The sequence below is a fragment of the Silurus aristotelis genome, assembly GCF_946808225.1.
Source record: "Silurus aristotelis genome assembly, chromosome: 17".
Taxonomy (NCBI): Eukaryota; Metazoa; Chordata; class Actinopteri; order Siluriformes; family Siluridae; genus Silurus; species Silurus aristotelis.
Genome location: NC_139590.1, coordinates 10,451,523 through 10,474,502, shown reverse-complemented (window position 1 = coordinate 10,474,502; position 22,980 = coordinate 10,451,523). Strand labels below are relative to the sequence as shown.

At 36.8% G+C, this 22,980-nt stretch overlaps 1 protein-coding gene across 2 annotated transcripts in view; it reads left to right on the top strand.

Moving 5' to 3' along the window:
• Positions 1 to 22,066, top strand: part of mosmoa (modulator of smoothened a) — a 33,484-nt gene extending 11,418 nt beyond the window's left edge. Inside the window, exons 2-4 of one of the 2 annotated variants that reach the window (XR_014537653.1) lie at positions 11,286 to 11,498; positions 20,512 to 20,978; positions 21,009 to 22,066. Coding sequence is in view for 1 of the 2 variants with exons in the window: in XM_083567102.1 (XP_083423228.1) it covers positions 11,286 to 11,498; positions 20,512 to 20,696 (398 nt within the window). In the remaining variant the exon portion in view is untranslated. Of the gene's footprint in view, positions 1 to 11,285; positions 11,499 to 20,511 lie in introns of both variants that reach the window. The other variant, XM_083567102.1, reaches the window with a different exon arrangement.
• The last annotated feature ends 914 nt before the right edge of the window (positions 22,067 to 22,980 follow it).

Sequence of the window (22,980 nt, the reverse complement as noted above, 5' to 3'; positions counted from 1 at the left end):
GAAGACAGGAAAAATGTAGCCTAGTCTTATAAATCTTTTTCACAGAGAGAAAGGTTCAGAATTTGGTGCCAACACCATGAATCTGTAGATTTAACTTGCTTTGTGTCAACAGTCCAGGCTGGTGGAGGTGGTGTATTGGTGTGTGGACGTATGGCACACTTTGCTTGAATGTATATTCGTACAGAATTAAAGAGTAATAACAGGTTCATAAGTGAGACCAAAGCAGCTAAAGAAATCGTTGGGTTTATTGTACAGTATATTTCATCTTAGGTAGTGAAGATGAATAATGAACACAGTATTACATGCAGCATCAGCAGCTGCTCGAAGGTGTTAATCTGCTGACTTAAATATTAGAAAAAGAAATCTGATTTACACAATCTCATTAACCATCTGCAGTAAAGTATAAGTGGAATATCGGAAGAATGAGTGACAACCAATCCCTTTATTCGTCTCTCCTATCGTGTTCGAGTGCCTCAGGAAGAACTTATTTCTATCAATGTTTTTTAACGCATACAAATAACCTGCGAGTTCCATCTGGAAATTGCTCTGACACTAATTCTGTCCATCTGCATTGGCATTCAATTAACAAGCGCTAAGTGTTCTGCATATATTACACCCATGCTTTGAGTTATACTGGCTGTCCAGCTCATTCTGAGTTAATTACAAACTCCCACTCCTTACAGTTAAAGCATAACACTTGCCTTTACCTCCTCCAGATACTGCATTCTTTTTCATCCAGCTCACACACTTCACTTCCTGCAGTGTGGTGTGTGAACTTTTTAGTGTTTGTCTGCTATTTTTCAAGACCTTAAGGTTCTCTTCAACATCTCTTTTAAAAAACAAATGTACATATTTCATTGAATTTGAAGCAATTTAAAGCTTTTTTGAGTGTGTAACACATTATACATGATTACTCTTATCTGATAGATCTCTAAACCAGAACTAAAAATGCGATTCGTATCTTGATGCAAAGTCAATGATACAATACATAAAAAAATACTAAGAAGCAGCTACTGATGCGGTGCGATTCGAGTCACCCTATTACAATGCAGTGCGATTCGATTAGATTCAACACAATGTGATTCAATGGAAAAATATGATCCTATGCAGTTCAATATGGTTATGGATCGTTCATTTTTTTATTTTTTTTTGTCCAAACAGACAGCTAATCAAAAATGGACATAATTTATGTTTTGGCTTTTTATGGCCCTTTCACAAACAGACCTTTGTAGTGCAAGAAAAAAAGAAAAAAAAAACCCTTCTTTCCCTGTTCTGTCTCCAGGAGGATGCAGCTCTACCTCTGCCATGTTAATCTATATTGTGTGTGACTCTCAGGACACGCCGTCTCCGTAGTGTTGGTTTTTGTCATATAATGACGTAGCAGCAGTGGTGCTGAGAGAAGAGGCTTGAGAAACAGTTTAGTGATGAGAAATCACCCTACATATAAAATATTAGTCACAAAAGATTGGTTATTTTCTAAATAATAAAAGTATAGCGCATCCACCAATAATTATATATAAATTTAAACAAAAAATTTTTTTTACCCATGCAAATATGTTAAAACTGATACAAATGCCATCTTGTATCCGATGCACATTTTTTTAAATCGATGCATCACATCGTTTACCTTTTATGCTAATGCACCAATGTGAAATGGTGAATCTAACCATCCCTAGCATCCAGACCTCGAGAACTGTATACTGTAGCCTCAATTTCCTCTTCTTAGCTAATGGTAGGTAAACCTGATGTGGTCTACCTTTATTTTTTTTGTTTGTTTTTTACTTGCCCACCTTATGGTTAATGCTCTTACAATGCTATGCAGTTTGAGATGCTTTTCCGCTCCCCATCATTGCTTATGCAAGTTACTAAAGGCTTCCTGGAACAAGTCTGGCTTCTTCTGTTTCTGATCTTTTTCCATCAACCAGGGTCTTTTCACTCACAAAACGACTTTCATGCTCACTGGATGTGTTTTACTCACTACTCTGTCAACTCTAGAGATTGTTGTGTACTCAACCAAGCCCATCCAGTGCAAACAACCATGACATTGAAGTCAATGAGATCACGGTGTGAACATTATCTGAAGCTCCTTGACCTGTTTCTGCTTAATTTGATGGATTGCAGTGCTTGGTAATTGCCTGCGTGTTAACAGGTATTTTATTGCTAAATAACCTCAGTCTAGTTGGTTGCTTGGATTGCGACATTTTTTGCAGCGTTTTGGACCAACTGACCAACTGTGTGTAACGTAAGACGTCAATAAGCTGGTTGAATTAGCTATAATTAGCAGATGTGCCATCAATCCCTGATGCTGCTTTATAACGTGAGGTATTTATGAATACACCGATTATAAAGAGTAGGCAGCCTTTTAGCTGAACTTACATTTCCCCGGCCATGTGGAGACGCCATGGTTCTGTATAGCTTTATCAGTGTTTAGGTAAAAGCAATGATTTGACTGACAGCTTGTTAAATGCTAAGGTCTGAAACGGAATACCGACCACTTCCTTTTAAATGAGGTTTCTTCAGTGAATGTGCTTTAAGGGCGTTGTTGGTGGACAGGATTTCCTGTAAGCTTGTCCTTGTGTGTGTGAACGAGTTGTTGAGAGGTGGTCGCACTACTTTGTCAGCATGCAAAATGATTTCGGAGAACTGCTTACAAATTTGGGCGGCAACTGGACATAACATCACATCAGTGTTGAAATAAACCATCTGTTTGTGTACGCAGTGACACCATGAACCTTCTATTTTGATGTCCTTTTAAAGCTGCGTTAAATAAAACCTAATGGTGTGACGCCACAATAATCAGCGCATTTTCCAATTTGTGCATCCCAAAAAAGGTGACGTTTCAGTTCCTTTATCAGTCGCAGGTCTTCACATTAAAATCATTTGAAATATTTCTTTGCATCGAGGTCACACTTCCAGTCTCCAGCCTTTGTCTGCGTAGGAATGGAAGTCAATTGGAATAAAGAGTGTAGTGATCACGACTTTACATAAATCTGTTTTGCCTTTTATAATCAAATCAGTAAATCCTGTTTCATGCAGTCAACTAATTGGTGTGGAAATCTACAAACTTTTACAAACTCAGATTAACTGGGAAAAGAAAGCTGGCTTGCAGTATAATTACCTTTAAACTGGCTGCTATGCCCTATTTACAATATTGACACTGTGAAACATCTGCAAATACATAATTACCCATGTGTTTTGAGTATCCTAAGACATAATTTGCTAATTTCTTTAACATGAGGAGAGAAAAGCCACTTAGCTGGTGCATACGGAAATCCTGAAATCCATTTATTCCTCTTGGCTGCTGCAAATCATATTTTAAATGGGGATTTTAGGATTGTAAGATTGGTAAGACAAACTCCACTTCAGAATGTAAACAATTTCTCATGTTAACAACGTAATGTTGCCATAAACAATGTTTATGCTTAATCAGAGGCACATTTTGTACATTTTTTATAGGAGGTGTGAATGTCCAGAGCACCAACAACTAATTCTTTGTTTCAAACACTAAATGGAAAAAAGTATTGACTTTTTCAGCCATATGTGGTTCCTCCTTAAAACTGTTAGCACAAAGTTGGAGGCACAAAATTGTATAGGATGTCTTTTGGATGTGATAGCATTTACATTATGAGATCCAAACCTATTCCAGCATGAAAGCACAAATCCAGCTCCAAAAAGATATGTTTTACATGGTGCGGAGGGACCTTTAATAGAGCGCTGACCGCAACCTTGTTAAACACCTTTGGATGTAATTGGAACGCTGATTGCACTCCAGGGCTCCTCACACCATCTACATCAGTACCTGGTTTTGCCAATGCCCTTGTGGCTAAATGAGCACAACTCTAAACCATTAACTTTAAAAAATCGAGTGGAAAATCTTCCTAGAAGAGTGAAGATATTATAACTATAACTTGTGTCCATATAATTTTTATTACTATTCATGAGGCTACAGACCATTACAAGGGCACAGCCAATAAATGAAAGAGCAAATTAAATTTTTTTTTTTTTAAACTAATTCGTTTATATTCACAGACTACTTGGTTATTTTAAGTAAGAGCACAAATGAGTCTGCATAATGCATGCCTTTTTGTATAAGAACCTCATTTACTTGAGTGGCTTCGCTCAGCTCTCATTTTAATGATTAAGGTCACATTTTAAAGTTTAAGGTGGCAAAGAAATATTACGCTCTGTTTTATTGTGTGCTACTTTGGAAAGCTTTTTTTGCTTTTTTTTCTCTTATTGGGACTCACAGTCATTGTGGCCAGAATATAGTCAAAGCAATCAGAAGGTCCTTCGAGATGATGGCAACAGTTCTGTTTCGGAAATCCATTTTAGCATGAAGCTCAGTTGGGAACATTTTCTTCCTTCTGCTTTTCTATAAATTGCAATGAGTAGGGCTGGATAAAATATCACAATATATTTTTGTGAGAAGTTATTTCAAGGTATGCTTTTTGTTTTGCCTCCAAGATATCACCTGTGTGGTGAGGTTTTTTCTTTTTCCTTTTTTAAAAATTGTTTTAATTTGTCTTCTTTCCTGTAGGACTGAAAGAAAAGTATCAAAGTCAAACTATGTTTTACTGTTTTTGCCTATTTTACTATTAGCTAAATTTTATATATATATATATATATATATATATATATATATATATATATATATATATATGTGTATATATATATATGTGTATATATATATATGTATATATGTGTATATATATATATGTATATATACGTATATATATGTGTATATATATATATATATGTGTATATATATATATATATGTATATATATATATAATGTATATATATGTATATATGTATATATATATAAAATGTATATATATATATATATATATGTGATTTTTAGCCCATATTGCATCTCAAATATTGTGATATATTGTGAAAAAATTATCGTCCAGTATGAGTAATGATCCAGCAAGACATTTTAGTTAAATAAATAAATAAAGCCCACAAATATGGTTTAATGATTGCGCGAGATGTTGTGGAGAAAGTGAAAACTAGTTTATTTTTTTACTAGTTTTATATATATATTACACACACACCCTCACACCCCCCCACACATACATTTTATCTATCTTTCTAACTCTCTATCTCTCTATCTATATATCTATCTCTCTAACTCTCTATCTATCTCTTTAAACCCATTAAGGAAGTAGTCAACAAAATCCCTGACTACTTTCCTAATTGGAAAAAAGCTACTTTGATCGATTTTATTCAGAGTACTGGACACTACTCCAAGGTTGTTCCTGACATGTATTTAAATAAGAATGTTGATAGAGCCTTGTTGATGTTGAGACTGCTGCCTTATTTCAGGGAAGCCTTTGATCATAATCACTCTTAGATTGTATTAAATTCTAGGGTTGGGATTTAGTTTGTTTAATTCAGAAAAATTGTCAGGCAGAGACCATTCTGTTGTATACTGAACATGTATGAATCTGTCCTGTGATGTTTTCTAGAGTTTAGGCTTTTAGGGTTTACATTTAGACAACGGACACCTTTATCTGGTGCCACTTACATTTACTGGGCAGCTAAAGGGTTAAAGGCCCAGTAGCTGCAGCTTGGTGTGACTGGATCCAAAGGTAGTGAGTACAAAGACCAAAGTCCAATGCCCTAATCACTAAGCTACCACTTCTTCCATTTTTATTATGTCCAGAAATATGTAGACACCTAGCCATCACACGTTTACCGGTTGGGTGAGGACTCCTGGCACTGCAGTTGGTATCCCAAGTCACCCCAGAGTTGTTAATTGGAGTCAGGGCCATTTTTCTTCTCCAATCATGACACGTCATGTCTTTATATACAAGACTTTTTGCATTGAGAGGCATTGTCGTGCTGGAATGGGTTTGCATTTGAATCTTTCATTCGAATTAATTGTGATTGTTCCAGCATACAAAGACATTCTACACCATATATTTGACTACAAATACTTCTTTATTTAATCTTGGATCCTTATTCATAAACCTTACCGAAAATTAGTGCTGCACATTTACAAAGACCACACAAGCCCAGATGTGATGCATTGCATGATGTATGAATAAATCTGTGACTGATTTATTAAAAAGAGGTGTCTGAAGTGCAAATGTTGAATCGGGTTCAGCTGCGAGGATGCAATATCACGCCTACTACTCCTTGATTTACATCTCTTATGTCTCCAGCATGGCCCAAATCCTTATATTTATCTTACTTACACGAAACACACCCGGATTTGTGCAGGGGTCAAAAGTGTGAGCCAAGAACAAGAAAGTGTTCAAGATCTGAGGAAAGTATGCATAGGAGAGGAAAAAGTACATTTCAGTGACCTCAAGTTTGAAATGATTTAGTTTGAAGTTGCAGCAAATTAAGGAGCATTACGGCAGTGTGGCTTATTTATATGAAGCCGCTTAAGGCTGTAATCAGGTTGCTATAGGAACACGAGTACCTTAAAACCTGTTATGATATACGAATCGCTCAGGGCATTTGACAGTCTCTGTCCTCCTGATATTTAATTCAAGGAATAAGGAGCTGATAAGGATCCACATTTATAAATGACATACTGACAGTGAATCCCATTACCTGCATAGTAATATGAAATTGTCTAAATTTTCTGTTTTTGCTTTCATTTATACCGCTATACTTTCAGTAAGTACAAATTATATCCTAACAGACATGAGCTTGACCAGAGAAATACAAGAGGCAATTGATGATTAAGAAAACTGTATGTAGGATTTGCATAAATAAGGACTAGTTTGATCTACACTGCTTGTCAAAAGTTCAGCTAGTCTTTTGTTTTTAAGAGACATTTTTTTTTTTTTTTTTGCTGCTTGCTTATATGCAAAACACTAGGTAATTGAACAGTATGAAGATTTACTTTGACCGAGCAAATGTATAAATGTACGGATGTTAAACTTTATTTCTTCCTTAGCATGAAAAACAGCTATACACACACTTTTTGCATATGGACAGTTGGTTTTTTTCCAAACATTCAGCAGAAATACTTCGCCATGCAAAATATATTCTTTGCTAGTTGGATATTTCTTTCGGATCTTGCGATCCAGTTCATTCCAGAGCAGTTCAATAGGATTTAGGTGCGGTGACTGGGCAGGCCATTCCGTGGTAGATAACACTTAGAATATACACATAGAATTACGTGATGTTGAAGTATAAAATGATAGCCATGTTGGTTCATTATATCTTTCACCCGGAATAAGCCTCTAACCTTTCCTGCTCCAAACCATTAAGCTTCTACCGCAATGGTTGACTGTGTGTGTGAGGCAGTCTGCTAACATAATCTCTCTTGTTCTCCGTCTAATGTCAGTTCTTTTGTTAGAGCCAAAATGTAAAATTTGGACTTGTATGTCCTTAAACCTTTCTTCCAGTTATTTACTGTTTAATTGTTGTTGGGTTGCTTTTTTTTTTGCCTTATACATAGTTTGTTACATATAAACAAAAGGGAACATGTACCAGTCTCAAAAATAAAAACCATTTGTGGTGAAGTGTTGCCAAACTTTTGAAAGGCACTGTGTGTATATAAGTGCAGATTTTTTTTACCTGGTTATTCACATACATATAACATTTCTTAGTAGGACTGACAGGTCTTAGTGCAAAATATCATCAACATACTGAAAATAACCATTCCACATACTCCGCTATAGCGCTGTAGGTCTGTAAGCTTGAAGAGAATGTTGTTCTCAGCTTTAATTAAAGGAAACCATTGTCTAAAACATTTCCTTTCCACTTCATATGATTCACATAAAATCGAATGAATGGCCATTCTTTTTAAGTCATTCTGTTTGGGTTCTGTGCGCTGTGAACGGGGCTTTTTAAGACGGGCTTGTTGCCTCTAGATAAAAAGCCCCTCATGAGTCAATGATGGCATCTATCTGACTTGAATGGGTTTTTTTATACGCCTGGTGAACGATCAAGTCACAAGCTCCTTCTCCGTCCCCGTCTCATTTGTTCTGTTTGCCTCAGGCGTGTTGTTACTTGAAAAGCATGCACATGCTCAAGTGCTTTTCTGTACTGTACATTAGTACTCCAGTCTTTCAGTCTGCCATTCAGCCTGTAACCAGTGGCTGAGTAAATTGCAAACTTTCGAACTTTGGGCCAGAGAAACATCTGGAAGATTAGCCCTTGTCATGTTTATTTAATGTCATGAGATTGTGGTGTGAGGGTGATAGGGGTTTTACCTTAGAACCTTAAAGGATTTACTGGCTTATTGTTTTGAAAGGGTTTCTCAAGTTTAATACAGTTCCAAGCTGAAAGCACAATGAGCCTCATGTATCACACTGAATATAAAAAAAATCTTTTGTCAGAGCATTTACGCAAGAAATATAGTATTCCTGAAAATCCTGTTGGTTTGGAAAAACATTCGTATCCTCGTACAGTTGCTGAGTTCCTGGAAATTTACGTGTAATGAAACTGAAAGGCCCAAATCCAGAAATGTTTTTTGAGTGAGTAGAGACAAATAAATATAAAATCAAGAGAAAACTTGGCATTTGATTAAAATTAAAAACTGCCCCTGTATAAAATATGGTAGGTTGAAAATGGCTCAGGTTTTTATTTATTTATTTATTTATTTATTTATTTATTTATTTATTTATTTATTTATTTGAGGAAGTTTTCTATAACATTATTTGTGCATTACAGGCAAGGAGATGCATAAAACCCAAGAATAAAGTGGTTAACCTGCATGATGTATTTTGGTATAGAATTTTTTTTTCTATTTTCCTGTCAAACCATTTATATTTCACCCTATTTATTTTCCACACCTAATTCACCTTTTTTCATAATAGAAGACAACAGAAAAATGGTACCATCGCTTTTATGGATAAATGTTATTCTTAATAGAATGATAGTTATAGATGTGAATCCAAATGGCTTCCCCTTCTGAGAAATTCCATTATTTTTTGTTTTTTTTTTTTGTCCTGGTTTTGTGTTTTCCGTTTTCTGCAAGCATTATCTTTTATTGCGTTTTGTGAGTATCACTAATATACTGTATGCACGATCACTTCGTCTCAGCCTGCTCAGTTATAATCGGTGTAGCACTGAAAGCTTTTTTTGCTATTGCCAATAACTTTTTGAAGACGCCGCAAGAGAGGGTGACATATTACACACTCTGTTTACAACATCTTCTGAACGATGTTAATTATATCATTAGGCAGACAGCAGCAGTAAAAAAGGGCTTTAGATTATGTTTCAAGATTTATTGATCCCTCTAAGGGTGAATCGTGTGTATAAAATATATGCAGGGTGGCGCAGGTAACAGAAAAGTTTGGTGACACTGGAGTTTCAGCACTGGTTTGGATCTTGTTTAGAGCCCTTTGCCATTAGTTCTAATGGAGCAGTGAAGAAGTGTGCAACAAGCATTCGCTGTAAAATACTTTTATAATACTGGTCATGGTGTGAGTCCTGCACAAAGGGAATTTTGGCTTCATTTCCATTTAAGTCATGTTTGTGTCCCGTCTGCTAATTTCGAAAGTTCAGCCTTAAAAATAGAGAATATTGACTCTGTTTGAGCTGCCATCATGAGGAGCCCTCCAAAAAAAAAAAAAAGTTTTAAATGACATTATAACATTATGAAGTGTGAAGTGAATATCACTCATTATTTTTTCATCATGGCACCTGTTAGTGGGTGGAAAATATTGGGCAGCAAGTGAACATTTTGTCCTGAAAGTAGATGTGCTAGAAGCAGGAAAAATTTAGCAAGTTTGACAAGGGCCAAACTGTGATTGCTAGACAACGGAGTCAGAGCATCTCAAGGATTGCAGCTCTTGTGGGGTGTGGTTAGTATCTTTTATCAAAAGTAGTCCGTTGATGCACGTGGGGAGCGAAGACTGGCCCGTGAGTTCTGATCCAAGACGAGCTCCTGTTGCGCAAAGTTAATGGTGTTAATGCTGGGTCTGTTTTAGCAGCAAAAGCGGGGACCAACACAATTTTAGGCAGGTGGTCATAATGTTATGCCTGGTCGATGTGTGTGTAAAAAAAAAAAAAAAAAAAAAAAAAAAAAAAAATATATATATATATATATATATATATATATATATATATATATATATATATATATATATATATATATATATCTCATCACCACAGGGGTCGCCACAGCGGATCATCAGTCTCCATGCCCGCTGTCCTCTACATCTGCCACTTTCAAACCAACTACCTGCATGTCTTCCCTCACCACATCCATAAACCTCCTCTTTGGTCTTCCTCTTTTCCTTTTTCCTTATGGCTCCATCCTCAGCATTCTCCTACCGATATACCTCATGTCTCTCCTCTGCACATGTCCAAACCATCTCAATCTCGCCTCCTTTAACTTGTCTCCAAAACGTTCTACATGTGCTGTCCCTCTAATGAACTAATTTCTAATCCTGTCCATCCTCATCACTCCCAACAAAAACCTTAACATCTTCAGCTCTGCGCCCTCCAGCTCCACCTCCTGTCTTTTACTCAATGCCACTGTCTCTAAACCATACATCATCGCAGGTCTCACCACTGTCCTATAAACTTCCCCTTTCACTCTTGCAGATACCCTTCTATCACGTTGGTGTTTGTATATAATGTAATTTAAAAGCAAAAAATTGTAAAAAAATATTGTTTTATGGAAGTTTATTCAAATAGTTTGTTCAAATGTCTAATAATACCAGTATTGATATTAATAATCAATAGCAGTCAACTCATGACACACACTGACCATATGGGTTCCAATGCCAATGTCTGCCGTCAAAAGCAGGGATTTAATACATTTAGCAAGCTAATACATTAAAAAGTGACCAGATATTTGCACAGAAGTGCATAATAGTTGAATGCCGTGTTTATGTATGTATAATGCATAAGCTGTCATTTTTGTGGCCCATCTTCAACCCCATATCATGAGCCTTGTTTTGGGAATTTACTTAAAGATAAAAATTCTTTGAAATCAAATGTGTCTCTGGTAAACAAAATGAAAATCTAGCTGCTGTAACGTGCAGTATGCAAATCAGCTCATTATAGTTCATGCTGTTTCTCGCTTACAGTTGCTTTATGCAACAGATGCTTACCACATCAAAAAGCAGAACTCATTTTTTTTTTAATTCCCATAAGAGCAGCCACTTGAGTTAGTTATGACTAGAGTGAGAGAGATTTGGTTGTTAAATGTGACTTGGGGTACATAAATTTACACTCGTATAACAATTCATATTCACCGATATGTAAATATGTATGTGGAATGCTTTAAAGGTATAAAAATAAAAGTAAATGTATGTTTGCGGCTTAAAAGCCACGTTAATCTCTTTGCGCTGGTTGTGTTTCAGGTGCGCTGACGGTGGGTTTGGTGAGGCAGTGTCAGACCATTCACGGCCGAGACAGAACCTGCATCCCTCCACGATTGCCACCTGAGTGGGTCACCACCCTGTTCTTCATCATCATGGGCATCATCTCTCTCACAGTTACCTGCGGCCTCCTAGTGGCTTCACACTGGCGCCGAGAAGCCACGAAGTACGCGCGGTGGATAGCCTTCACAGGAAGTAAGTGCACAACCCAGCTCCTGCAGAATGGCTGCATGCTGCTTTTAAATTCTTTATTTATTTAATTCCGGCTTCTCGCAGAGTTTGTGAATTTAATTAGGATCTGAAACCTGTCAGAAGCAATTTTTGCACTCTGCCTCCCCAGATTACGAGATTAGATTATGCTCTGGCTGGTGCTCAGAAAAAAAAAAGAGAGAGAGAGAGCTGTTCATGCACAGGACAAAATAGGACTATAGTATATGATAAATATCCAGGCAAAATTCTTTGTCCGACTGTAGATTTTTATAGTTTTTTTTTTCTCTACTGAAAAGTGCAGTATAAAACAAGTGCGTGGTCCCACTTGACTGGTGACTCGTGCCGAATTTGGATACCGTTTCTGCTGCGGCTCCCAAAGAGTACTACAGCTGCAAACAAGTACAGCTATAAATAATGCTGATCATGGTCATGAGTTGTCACACAATTCAGACTACTATCTTAAGGCTGCATTCCATAGTATAAATAAATCTTCATAGTATTTTAAAGTACTAGAGTACAATTTGTTGTTTGTTGTTATAGTGATGTACTATTTAGAATGATGGTGTGGTGTTTTTGTACTTGGTCCAGGTAACTAGTCACTTTTCCACTGGACAGAAACAGCATTATTAAAAATATATCAAAATGGTGACCTAGGTCATGCTGTCCTTCTTGTCTGAACTACAATAATCAATGGTGTGCACATTTTCAGAGGTGTGAGACATCGTACTCCAAGATGTTTGCTCTATTTTGCATAACTGGTAAATCTGGGACTTGCACCGTCTTTCCTTTTAATTGCTCTTGCGCATGCATAGATTTGACGAGTCCTCCAATAATTGCCTCCTGAAAGGATTTCAATTAAATAATTGTTTAAAGTTAGATTAATGATGAACCCTTTCTAATGCTTTTAGCTTCAAAACTTGGCTCCGTCTCGTCTTTTTATTTTTTTCGCTTACCAAAAACATCCACTCCGAATAGCTTAAACGAAAAAACTGTATTAACACTGGGTGGGATTTTATTCAGTTTTACAAAACATGGCTGCATTGCATTTCCCATATGTTTCCAGAATGTTATTTGTGCATTCTCGAATATAAAGTACATACTTGGCAGCACTTTCTCTCCTCAGCTACTCATTTCCATAGGACAACACATATTTTACTGCTCAATGTTGCACAATGTGTGTTTTTATTTATTTATTTATTTATTATATTACTTTTATATAACACCTACTCTGGTGGTGCTGCCAAGAATGTAGTCTCAGCAACCACCATTTTCAGAGGCAGGTGAACCTATTATTTTGTTTGCCTTCAGGAATTGGTCACAGAAGGTATTTCAGTGCCTCCCTTGTGCCCCCTAGTGGACACAACCTTTAATTTTCCAGATGTACGAAACGTAACAGTATGCAGATGAGTAGAAATGGTTTAGTACCACATGAAGTGTAAGATATTGCTGCTGCTGTTTAGGTGATGTGTGCAAGATGATGATGCTGTGGAGGTGGTGAAACAGTGACATTTCTCATGTGCTGCATGTGACCCAGGCTGTTCTGGATTTGGATCACAGTGCATTGCAGAGTTCTATCTACACCAATAGAAATCTACACCATGGCCTGGTTTCCTTGGAATGGCACTTGGTTTGACTTGGTTTCTTCCCAAGCACCTAAGCATCCCATCTGCTCTCCCAATCTCCTAGCCAAAAGAACACTTTCACCTGCTATAGAGGTGTGTCCAATGTCCAAAACCATGTCTGTACAAATCACATCAGCTCACTTCAGCATGTGTCCTGAATGATGATTGATTGATGTTTTGAATGCTTTTGCTGTCATGTTGCAGTGTGAGGAAACTGCAAGGCCTTGTGGATGCCCAGTATCACTATAACCTGTTTTATTTGTGTTTTTGTTAATCTCTGACCTTAACTTTACAGAATGCTTTGAACACAAGTAGGTCAGAAATTAAATGTATATATAAGTAGATTAGATTTAGATCATTACATTTCAAGGTCAGCGATGTTTTTTTGCGTTTTATGGTTCTCATGTCCTTTAGTTGACTCTGTTTCAGGCTTCACTTTGTCTCATTTGTTTTTTCGCTCGTTACGTGGAGGTGGTGATGAGCAAGTGTAGCGGTTTTTCTAAAGAAAAGGGAAGCGAGCGTGATCAGGAGAGCATTTCATTGAAATCCAGCTTTTATCTGCTGGACATTTATATTTAGTCAGCGCACTAAGATTTTGCTGGAATGCGCTGAAAATAACTGTCTGCTGAAAGGTTGTGCTTGGGTGTAAATGTCAGGCTTTATTTGCAGCCACATAATCAAGTGACAGCTCAGCATTGCAGGACCAGCGGGCTTATAAAGCCCTGTTAGATAATAAAACGCTATTACTAGGCAAGAGCATGTTGTGCTCTCGTTATATCATGGCCCGAGGTGCTAGCATGAATAGTTTTTTATTTTTTATATCAAATAACATGTTTGCTACAATGCTGGAAATGACGCACGGTTTTATACAAATGATACAAATTTTTGTCTTTCATGGCGTGGGTAAAATGCCCCATCATCCATTTGTGGTTTTTTTTTTTTTTTTTTTTTTATACAAAATCTCTGATTATCACAATATTTTAGTAATAATGATATTTCCTAGTCATAACAGGATCTATTCCTCGTCTTCCTATGTTCAGATTTTGAGAAAATACAATAGCATTGCAATAGAATAGAACAATAGAAAAGGTTGGGAAACAGGTAATTATGGTCCACTATGGTATTATTTTGTCTGATTTATAGCCTGTGGGATTACAGTACCACCTCTAGCATTGCTGTTATTGATTTAATTTTGTCACTTGTCAAGTCAATAAATTGCAGAAACCTATGAATCTCACACATCAGTTGTGCATTGTGATATAAAGTACGTGTGATCTATACGATCCCTGATCCTTTCAGCAATCCGCTCCAGCCTAGTGACGTATATACGTGTGGGGGAGAGTAGGACGTTATAGAATCAAAAAGGTGCCAGGACTCCTGGAGTTGATTGAACTGTAAGATTGATTGCTGTGCTTACAAGCGCAACGTCTGTCAGCCTTATCACAGCTCACTCAGGAAGTCTAAAACTACACATCTGTACATTATAGCACTTTGTGTTGAAGGCTGTTTTTATTATTATTTTCTTTTTGGTCTTGGCACTTATTTTTTCCACTGAAAGTAATTATTGGGAAAGTAAACTTACAGAAAGAGATGAGGCGGTTCAGCTTCAGGGGTTTGATGTACTGAACTTGACTTTAAGGTTGTAATACATTGTGCTTCTGTAGATTATATAGGGGTTTTAATAGACTGTGGAGGGCTGTCAAACTGGAAAAAACCCTCAGCTGCTGTAGTCCTACTATTCTCCATCCAACAAATGTAGTTCATTAAGCTGTAAGGAGAGATTGAGCTTCAATTGTGCACACGCTCTGTGGTAGATTAGATTATTTAAGGTTCTCTTTGTCTGCTGCCAGGTCATCCACATGATAATAAGAAGCCCCTTTAATGCTGTAATATGATATGATTTGAGGATTTATTTTTTTATTTATTTGAGGATTTATTTTCTTTGGACATTTATTGTACTGATGTCTTACTTTTCATTGCCAGCAGTTAAAATAAAAAAATAATAAATTAAGATTGGAAGTCATTGATTGGCCCTGTATAGCTACAGAATTTTTTATTTTTTAATGTTTGTAAACAGGACAATTGAAGGGAAGACTGTCTAGTTTTGGTGAACCTGCTGCAACTGTAGCTTTAGACTTGTATTCTTGTCTTACAGGAGGAGAATTTATTTATTTTATGTCCATTAAAAGGTTTGCAGTGCTGTTTATTGTGGGAGGTTTACTGCTCATGCTGGTTGTAAAGAGTGGTTATTTGAGTTACCATTACTTTCTTGTCTACTGGAACCTGTTTCCTCTGACTTTGCTCATCAGTAAGGTAATTCCACCTGCTCACTGGTTGTTTTTTGTTTTCAGCACCTGATATGGGTGAGATTGTGTGTGAATTTCTCAGACGATATAAATACTGAAATCAGCCTGTGTAAGATTGATGTGTAATCTCTTGGCTTGGAACTGTATGATTTTCTGCATTGTGGCTTTTCGGATGCTTGCAAAAATATGCAGTTGTATTGATGTTGTATTGATCACTGAGGGTGTCTTTTGATCCTCATATTTAAAGGTCAGCTTTTCTTTTTTTTCTTTTGCAAGAAAAAACGATGTGTTTGTGGAATGCCATGAAATAACATATACACTTCTGAGCATTTGGAATTGGTCATGATTTTAACAACACACAAAACAATGAGTCTTGTGTGTGCGGTGGACTCATTTGCATCCAGTGGCCTTCTGTGCTATGATTATCTGCGATTATCTCAAAGGCTAATACTGCAATACCAATTAGTAAACAACATATTTTGGAGCCTCATCCCAGGACTAATAAACAAGCAAGCAGACTGATAAAAAGTGAGTCATAAAATTCACTTTTTTCAGTAAATCCAAGTCTTATACACTACAGACACAAGTATTGGGATACCTGACTTTTCCAGCCATATGTGCTTTTTCGTCTAACTGTTACCACAAAGGTAGAGGCACACAATTGTATAGGATGACTTTGGATGTGATGGTATTACATTTTGCCTTCAGTTTAAATTCAACTAGGAGTCTCTACCTTCAATCCTACTGAAAACATTTGGGATGAATTGGAGCCCTGACTGCACCCAAGGCCTCCTCACCCTACATCAGTACCTCACGTTACTAACACCATTGTGGCTGAATGAGCAGAAATCTCCACAAGCACACTCCACAATCTAGTGGAACATCTTCCAAGGCGAGTGGAAGTTATTATAACAGCCAAAAGGGGACTAAATGTGATACGGGATGTTCAGGAAGCACCTAGAAATCTTCAGGTGTTCATAAACCTTTGTTAAAGTACAGTGTGTAGCTTTTAAAGTATGCGACTGAATTTGTACTGAACTGTAGATTGCCGCTGACTTCTACTCAAGTTAAGAATGTTTGCCATGTTGTGTTTATAATTGGCGCAGTATACATATTTTCAGACGAAATCATGCCTGTTCTATGTTTGAGTTTCATGATGCTGACTGCTTTAATACTGACTGATGAACGTTGAAAAGGTTAAAAGGCCAGACAGAGGTGAAAACATCTGGAAATGTTGATTTATTAAGTTAAACATCATCAAGGCCTCCAGGGAGGCATTTTCGCCGGTAGTTGAGCCACTGCTGTTGCCGACCACTTCCACCTGAAAGAGGCACTTTGTGTGTGGAGCACAGTGCCGCCGGTGTGCCACCTCACCAGTGTTCCCTCAACCAGCGGCATTCATGCTGTCATAATTTCTGCAGGCAAATATTATGGCACACGAGCAGGCACAAGCATCACTACAAGCTTCTGTCTGTGCTGCCTCTGGTTTAAAAACAAAATGAAAAAAAAAACATCAAAAAACATACTCCATCAGTACAGATTTGTTTTATGACCATAGTCCAAGTATAAAAAGAATATTAGACTTATTTGCTCGTGTTCAGTAAGAATTTGTTTATTTATTTGAGCCATAAAACTTGACATTCCTCAACTTTTCCCATCGCGTTTCTTTAGTTATTTTCAAAGCTGCTTGTTTTTGAGTCCTTGAGGTTTGAATTTTATGGGTTCACTTCAAGTGACTGGTCAAAACAGGCAAATAAATAGAAGAACTCAAATTACTCAAAAAGAAATATAATAACTGTAATAAGCATAGGAATCCCACAACTGTAACATTTCTTTTTATTTTAAAGTCCAGCAAATCCTGGCTCTGCTTCACAGGCTTCATTTTGTGAACCATGGGTCTAAAGGTCAAAAAGAAGCACCCTTTGTTATAAGAAGGAAAAAGTGACTGTAGCTTTTATGTAGGAATAAAGCAGCAAATAATGAACAAATGGTTGACCTTTGAGGCCGCGGATAAAAATGTATAAAGATGAAGCCGATAAATTATCACAAGATGATACAGGAGATTTCTAACAGGGCTTCTATTCACACCTAATTGAAAACACTAAAGATTGCACTAGAATGCTTAAATGTAAAAAAAAAAAAAAAAACACACACAGTAAATAGGTTTCTCTTGAAATAAGCGGCATAGACGAAAGTATTGGGTCACCTGGTTTATCAGCCATAAATGGTTCTTCCCCAAACTGTTACCCCAAAGTTGGAGGCTCATAGTTCTTAAGGATTTCTTTGGATGACGTAGCATTGCATTTTTCTTTCACTTGAACTAGAAGACACAAACCTGTTCAAGAATAAGATATGGTTTTTATGGTTTGATGTGAAAGATCTTGATTGGCCTGCTGTAGAGCTCTGACCTCAACCCTATTGAACACCTTTGGGATGAATTGGAATGCTGACTGCACCCAAGGTCTCCCCACTCTACATAAGTACATGACTTTCCCAACACTCTTGTGGCTGAATGAACACAAATTTCCACAAACACATTTCAAAATCTTTGAAGGTTTTTATAACAGCAAATGGAGACTAAATGTGGAATGGGATGTCTAATAACCACATTCAAATCTTATGGTCCGATATGTATATATATAATGTATATATTTTTATCTATGTAAAGTTGCTTTGGGACTTAAGTGATATAAAAATTAAACTGAATTGAATTGCAACGATAAACCGTTTGTATTTCAACCAGTATTTTTAGCTTGAAGTGTCCAGTTTGGGTCAGTGTCCATGATTGCCTCCAATTCTTGTTCTTGGTTGACGAGTGGAACCTAATGTCTTTCTGCTTTGTGTAGCCAATCATCTTCAAGGTGTGATGTGTTTAGCATTTTAAATTGCTTCTCTGCAAACCACTGTTGTAAAGAGTGATTATGATGATGATGATTTATTATTATTATTACTACAGTAGATTTCCTGATCTCTCTCATGAACAAGATTTTTGCACCGTTCTGTTTCAACTCCACATTCTTTTCTGTGAAAATGCCCTGGGTTCAGCACTTTCTGAAATCTTGCACTAACATTTGTGCCACTGTTACAAAGTCACAAAGATCACATTTCTCCTACATTCTGATGTTTGATGTGAACATTAACCGAATCTCATGACATGTTTTCGCCTGATTGGATGCACTTTAAAGCAGCCAAATTGTTGGCCGACTAGACAACTACATGAAGGTACAGGTAATAAAAATGGATAGTGAGTGTAAAATAGTCAGTCATTACGTATTTTTAATGCTGCATTATAGTCCATTAGAGGTGTTCAAAATTTTCAGTTAGCACTGAACGTGTGTGCGTGTGTGTGCGTGCGTGCGGAGTTATCAGGAAGTTATTTGAAAGTGCTTTTCAAAGTGAGTGTGTGTAGTTTATGCTGTACTCCAGTGACACATTCACTTACAGAACTAACACTTTTATTTTGCATCGAAAAATATGACCGTCACACCTCTCCTTCTCCTCTAAAGGAAAAAAAGAAAATGCTCTTGGTTTATTTTAAGCAAATCTCAATTACTCCCACTCGCCACTGATCTCCCGTTAAAGCTGACGAGTTTAATTGTAGCTTAGCATTCCGCTGAAAGATGCTATTATCCTGCTAATGGCCATTGACATTATCCTGAGTGTGGAGATCATCATCTTTGCTCAGCGCCTGATTCTCCGTCCTCATTATAAGCTGCCGTACCTACTGTCACATTTACTGTTTAGAATGGAATGAGTGCAAATCGGTCAGAAATGATGACAATGCAAGATTTCCAGGGTTTGTTTATTGCCGGAGTGGTTTTTTTTTCTTTGTTTTTAGAGGCACGTGCTTAAGTCATGTTCAAAATTTGCACTTCAAGATAATAATTTTAAATATACATTAAAAAAAGAACGGCGGCTACGTTATTACCCACAGTAATTTAGGCGTGTTGAATGTGGCAGTGTTGCATGACATGTAATCGTTTTATACTGTTGTGTAAATGGAAATTTTGTTCATGTTGGTCAGGATTTTTGTGCAGGCAGGATTCGGTTGGTCAGAATTCCTATGAGAGTGGGCAGGATTGGGATCTAGTACGAAGTGAAGAAGGCAGTCAACATTTATCAAAGAATGTAAAAGATATCTTTTTTGGGGGGGGGGATTGTTTTACTTGGAAAGAAATATATTAAAATAGAGCTGAACAGAAGTTTATTTAATGTCATTCATTAAATATTATATATGTTTATAAGATAATAGATTTTTCTCATTTTGAATAAAGGTATAGAAATCTTTCTAATACTGTGTTCAGTTATAAAAAAAAATCTGTGTAGGAGATATACAACATTATGATGGATATATTTCTATGCAGCACAATATATCGATTTATGATTATAATATATTTATTTGTGTTAATCTGTAGTTTTTTTTTCTTGCTGTTTAATATTAAATAATTAAATAGTATGGAATTGAAATGTCCATGTGTCGACAAGATTATTAAGCATACGTTTTATTTTTGAAAGTAATTAATTAAGCACTAATGTCTTGTCCTGGCAGAGCTACGTATTATGACACATTTTGCAAATTGTGAAAAATCACTTCAAGCACTGTTTTCCTTTAACAGTGCCAAAGCCATCCATGGCTACTCAGTCTAAGGAAGCAAATTATTTGTGCTGTGGGAGAGATGAGAATCTCTGTCTCTTCCCCTGATCACAGTGGCTCAAATGAATCATGGGGGTCATTGCGCTTGGCTCTACATGTGCGTCAGGGCCCTGTGATTGTGCATGAGCTTCTCCAGTTACTCTTACTTACTCGTCCGAGGGATTTCTGATGAAAAAATGGGAAGAAGATTAGAGAGAAATCTTTCTATGACGATAAATAATGTGGTTGATCACATGACTTGACATTCATGCTGACTTTCCTTTCGATCGTGTAGAGATGACGAAACTCTCTAGAAGGTTATTGATGTCCAATGTTATCACATTCTGTCTCTTTAAAAAGCTCTTCCATGGAAGACTCGTACATGGCTTAATTGTAGTTCAGTAAGGTTAATCTATCTTTTCTCCTCTTCTCCACAGTGATCTTGTTCTGCATGGCAGCGCTCATCTTCCCCATCGGCTTCTACATTAATGAAGTGGGTGGCCAGCCGTACAAGCTGCCCAACAACACCGTGGTGGGCTCGTCTTACGTGCTCTTCGTGCTCTCCATCTTCTTCACAATAGTAGGGCTGCTGTTTGCAGGAAAAGTCTGCCTGCCTGGCTGAGAACGCCATTTTCCTCCAGGGATCGTCTAGAAGCTTTCAATAGTGTGTTTTTTTTCTTTTTTTCTTCTTTCTTTTCTTTTCTCGAAGAGGAACAAAAAATAGCAGCGCTCGCTGTGGAAGAGAGCTGTCAAACTTGGCATGGTGACACTCCAGATTTACAACTAACTCCGAAAATGCCCGTGCACTCACTCTCTCTCTCGCTCCACACAGCGTGTGGGTCCTGTCAGTGTCCCCCTGAGCTTATTCGTCACGCCTGTCTTTCCTTTGCACTTCGGGTCGTCTGTCCAGCACAGGACAGAGGCGCCTCGGAAGGGTGATTCGGAAGGGTGATTTAAAAGCTCACACTGATTAGTTCATCCTAGCTTATTGTGTTTCATGGACAATTTTATTATTTTTTTTTGTTCAGTCACTATAATTTTACTTCAGGATTGAACATTTTTGTATGGACACATCGCTCTTGCTGAAAGGAAGACCTGAGACTCTTCTATGCCTTCATCAGGATGAAAAGGGATCTGCATACGTGAGAATTTTGTTTTGTTTTTGTTTTTTTGTTAGAATCACTACAGGAAACGGAAGCACTAGGACTGCCGGTCAGGACCCTGTGAGGCCGTGCCTCACTGTGCTAACTCCCTCATCTTAGAGACTTGTTACACACACAGGTCTGGTGACCAAAATAAACTGCTACCTGCCCTTATATATGCCCTGGACTCCATCAGGTCAGTGTTTGACCCTCACTTTTTATCCTGAGTTGTTCTTCTGACATTCGGGATATGTTTAGTGTTATTTGCATAATGTGCCATGAATCAGTTTCCATTTATCAGTACTAAGGGCAGACTCGGTTCGAGGGAGCACTGTGCAGTAAAGCCATTAGTATTTGAAACACGGCAGATGTACAAAAAAAAGAGACCTCCTTACCTCATGTTTTTGTTTTTTTTTGTTTTTTTTCTTTTTCTTTTTTTTTTTGTAATTCAAAATTTATTTTTTGCTAACCATGATGTTGTGTGCCCTGTAAGTTATATCTTGCCTTGGTCAGAGATTTTTTTTTTCTCAAGGGGAAAAAACTAACAAAAAAAAATGCTGTGATCATTGCAAATTATTTATGTGACACTGAATAACAGGAGAACAAGAATGTGTGGGTGACATCCATTCTTTTCTTTCCTTTTTTTTTTTTTCGAGTAATCCTTTCTTCAAACCATTGTATAATGCAAAAGTGTATATTTACAAGGAGTCTGTATTATTTTTGACGTTTGTATGAATTTGAAGGTCAGTTTTCTCTTTAGGAAAGGTTGCTCTGTACGAAATCCGTTGCTCTTTTATTTTGACCCACACCTTTGTCCCAGAAAAGAATTACTCTTTGACAAGTGAACAAATGCCTATAGTGTTGTCATTTTACAAATTTTATTACCACTTCAGTAATCTTGTTTTTTTTTTTCCCATCCTCCCAAGATTGCATCACACAAAGCCGGAAAAGTATTCATTTAATCTTTATCTGCTTAAAACAAAGGTAGAGGAGTTATATATATCAGTGATATATATATATATATATATATATATATATATATATATATATATATATATATATATATATATATATATATATATATATATATATATATATATATATATATCAGTCAGCTGACAGAAAATCATATGATACGAACTCCAGTTTGTAATAGGAATGATTAAAGAATAAATTACAGGGTCTGGCGGTGTTTCGGTGTGTGTGTGTATGTGTTAGAGAAAGTGATAAACCTAGTGGAAGGCATGACGTGCATCCAGCTTTGGATTTAGGGGAAGGAAAAAAACTACAGAAAATGGTAATAAAACACCTAAAAGTGATTTTTACATACAGGAATAGGTATTATTTTTGACTGCAGACATACAAATCGTCTATGAATAACGGTATTATCTATAAATAGGAAATTAGCATTCCTTGTGCACACTTACTGTTAACAGATCCATATTCCTGGCAAGGCGCTTATTATTATAATTATTATTATTTTAATTACCTTCTGCTTCACTATTTCACTGTAAAAAATAAAAAGGCATCAAAAGCCTGACTGGCTGATATTAAATGAGCTTTTAAATATTTTCTTTCTTTATTTGGTGGTGTTTTAGTCACAAAAGCGATCAGAGTAATCAGTAATCAGAGCATGATTAGGAGAGGAACTCACCTTTGTGTTTGCCAGATCTTCAAAACCACAGTTAAGGTGAGTGTTCGGCCTGATCGTGTGAGAGATCTTATTTTTATGTTTTATTTCCAGACTACATTTATTACCTTTAA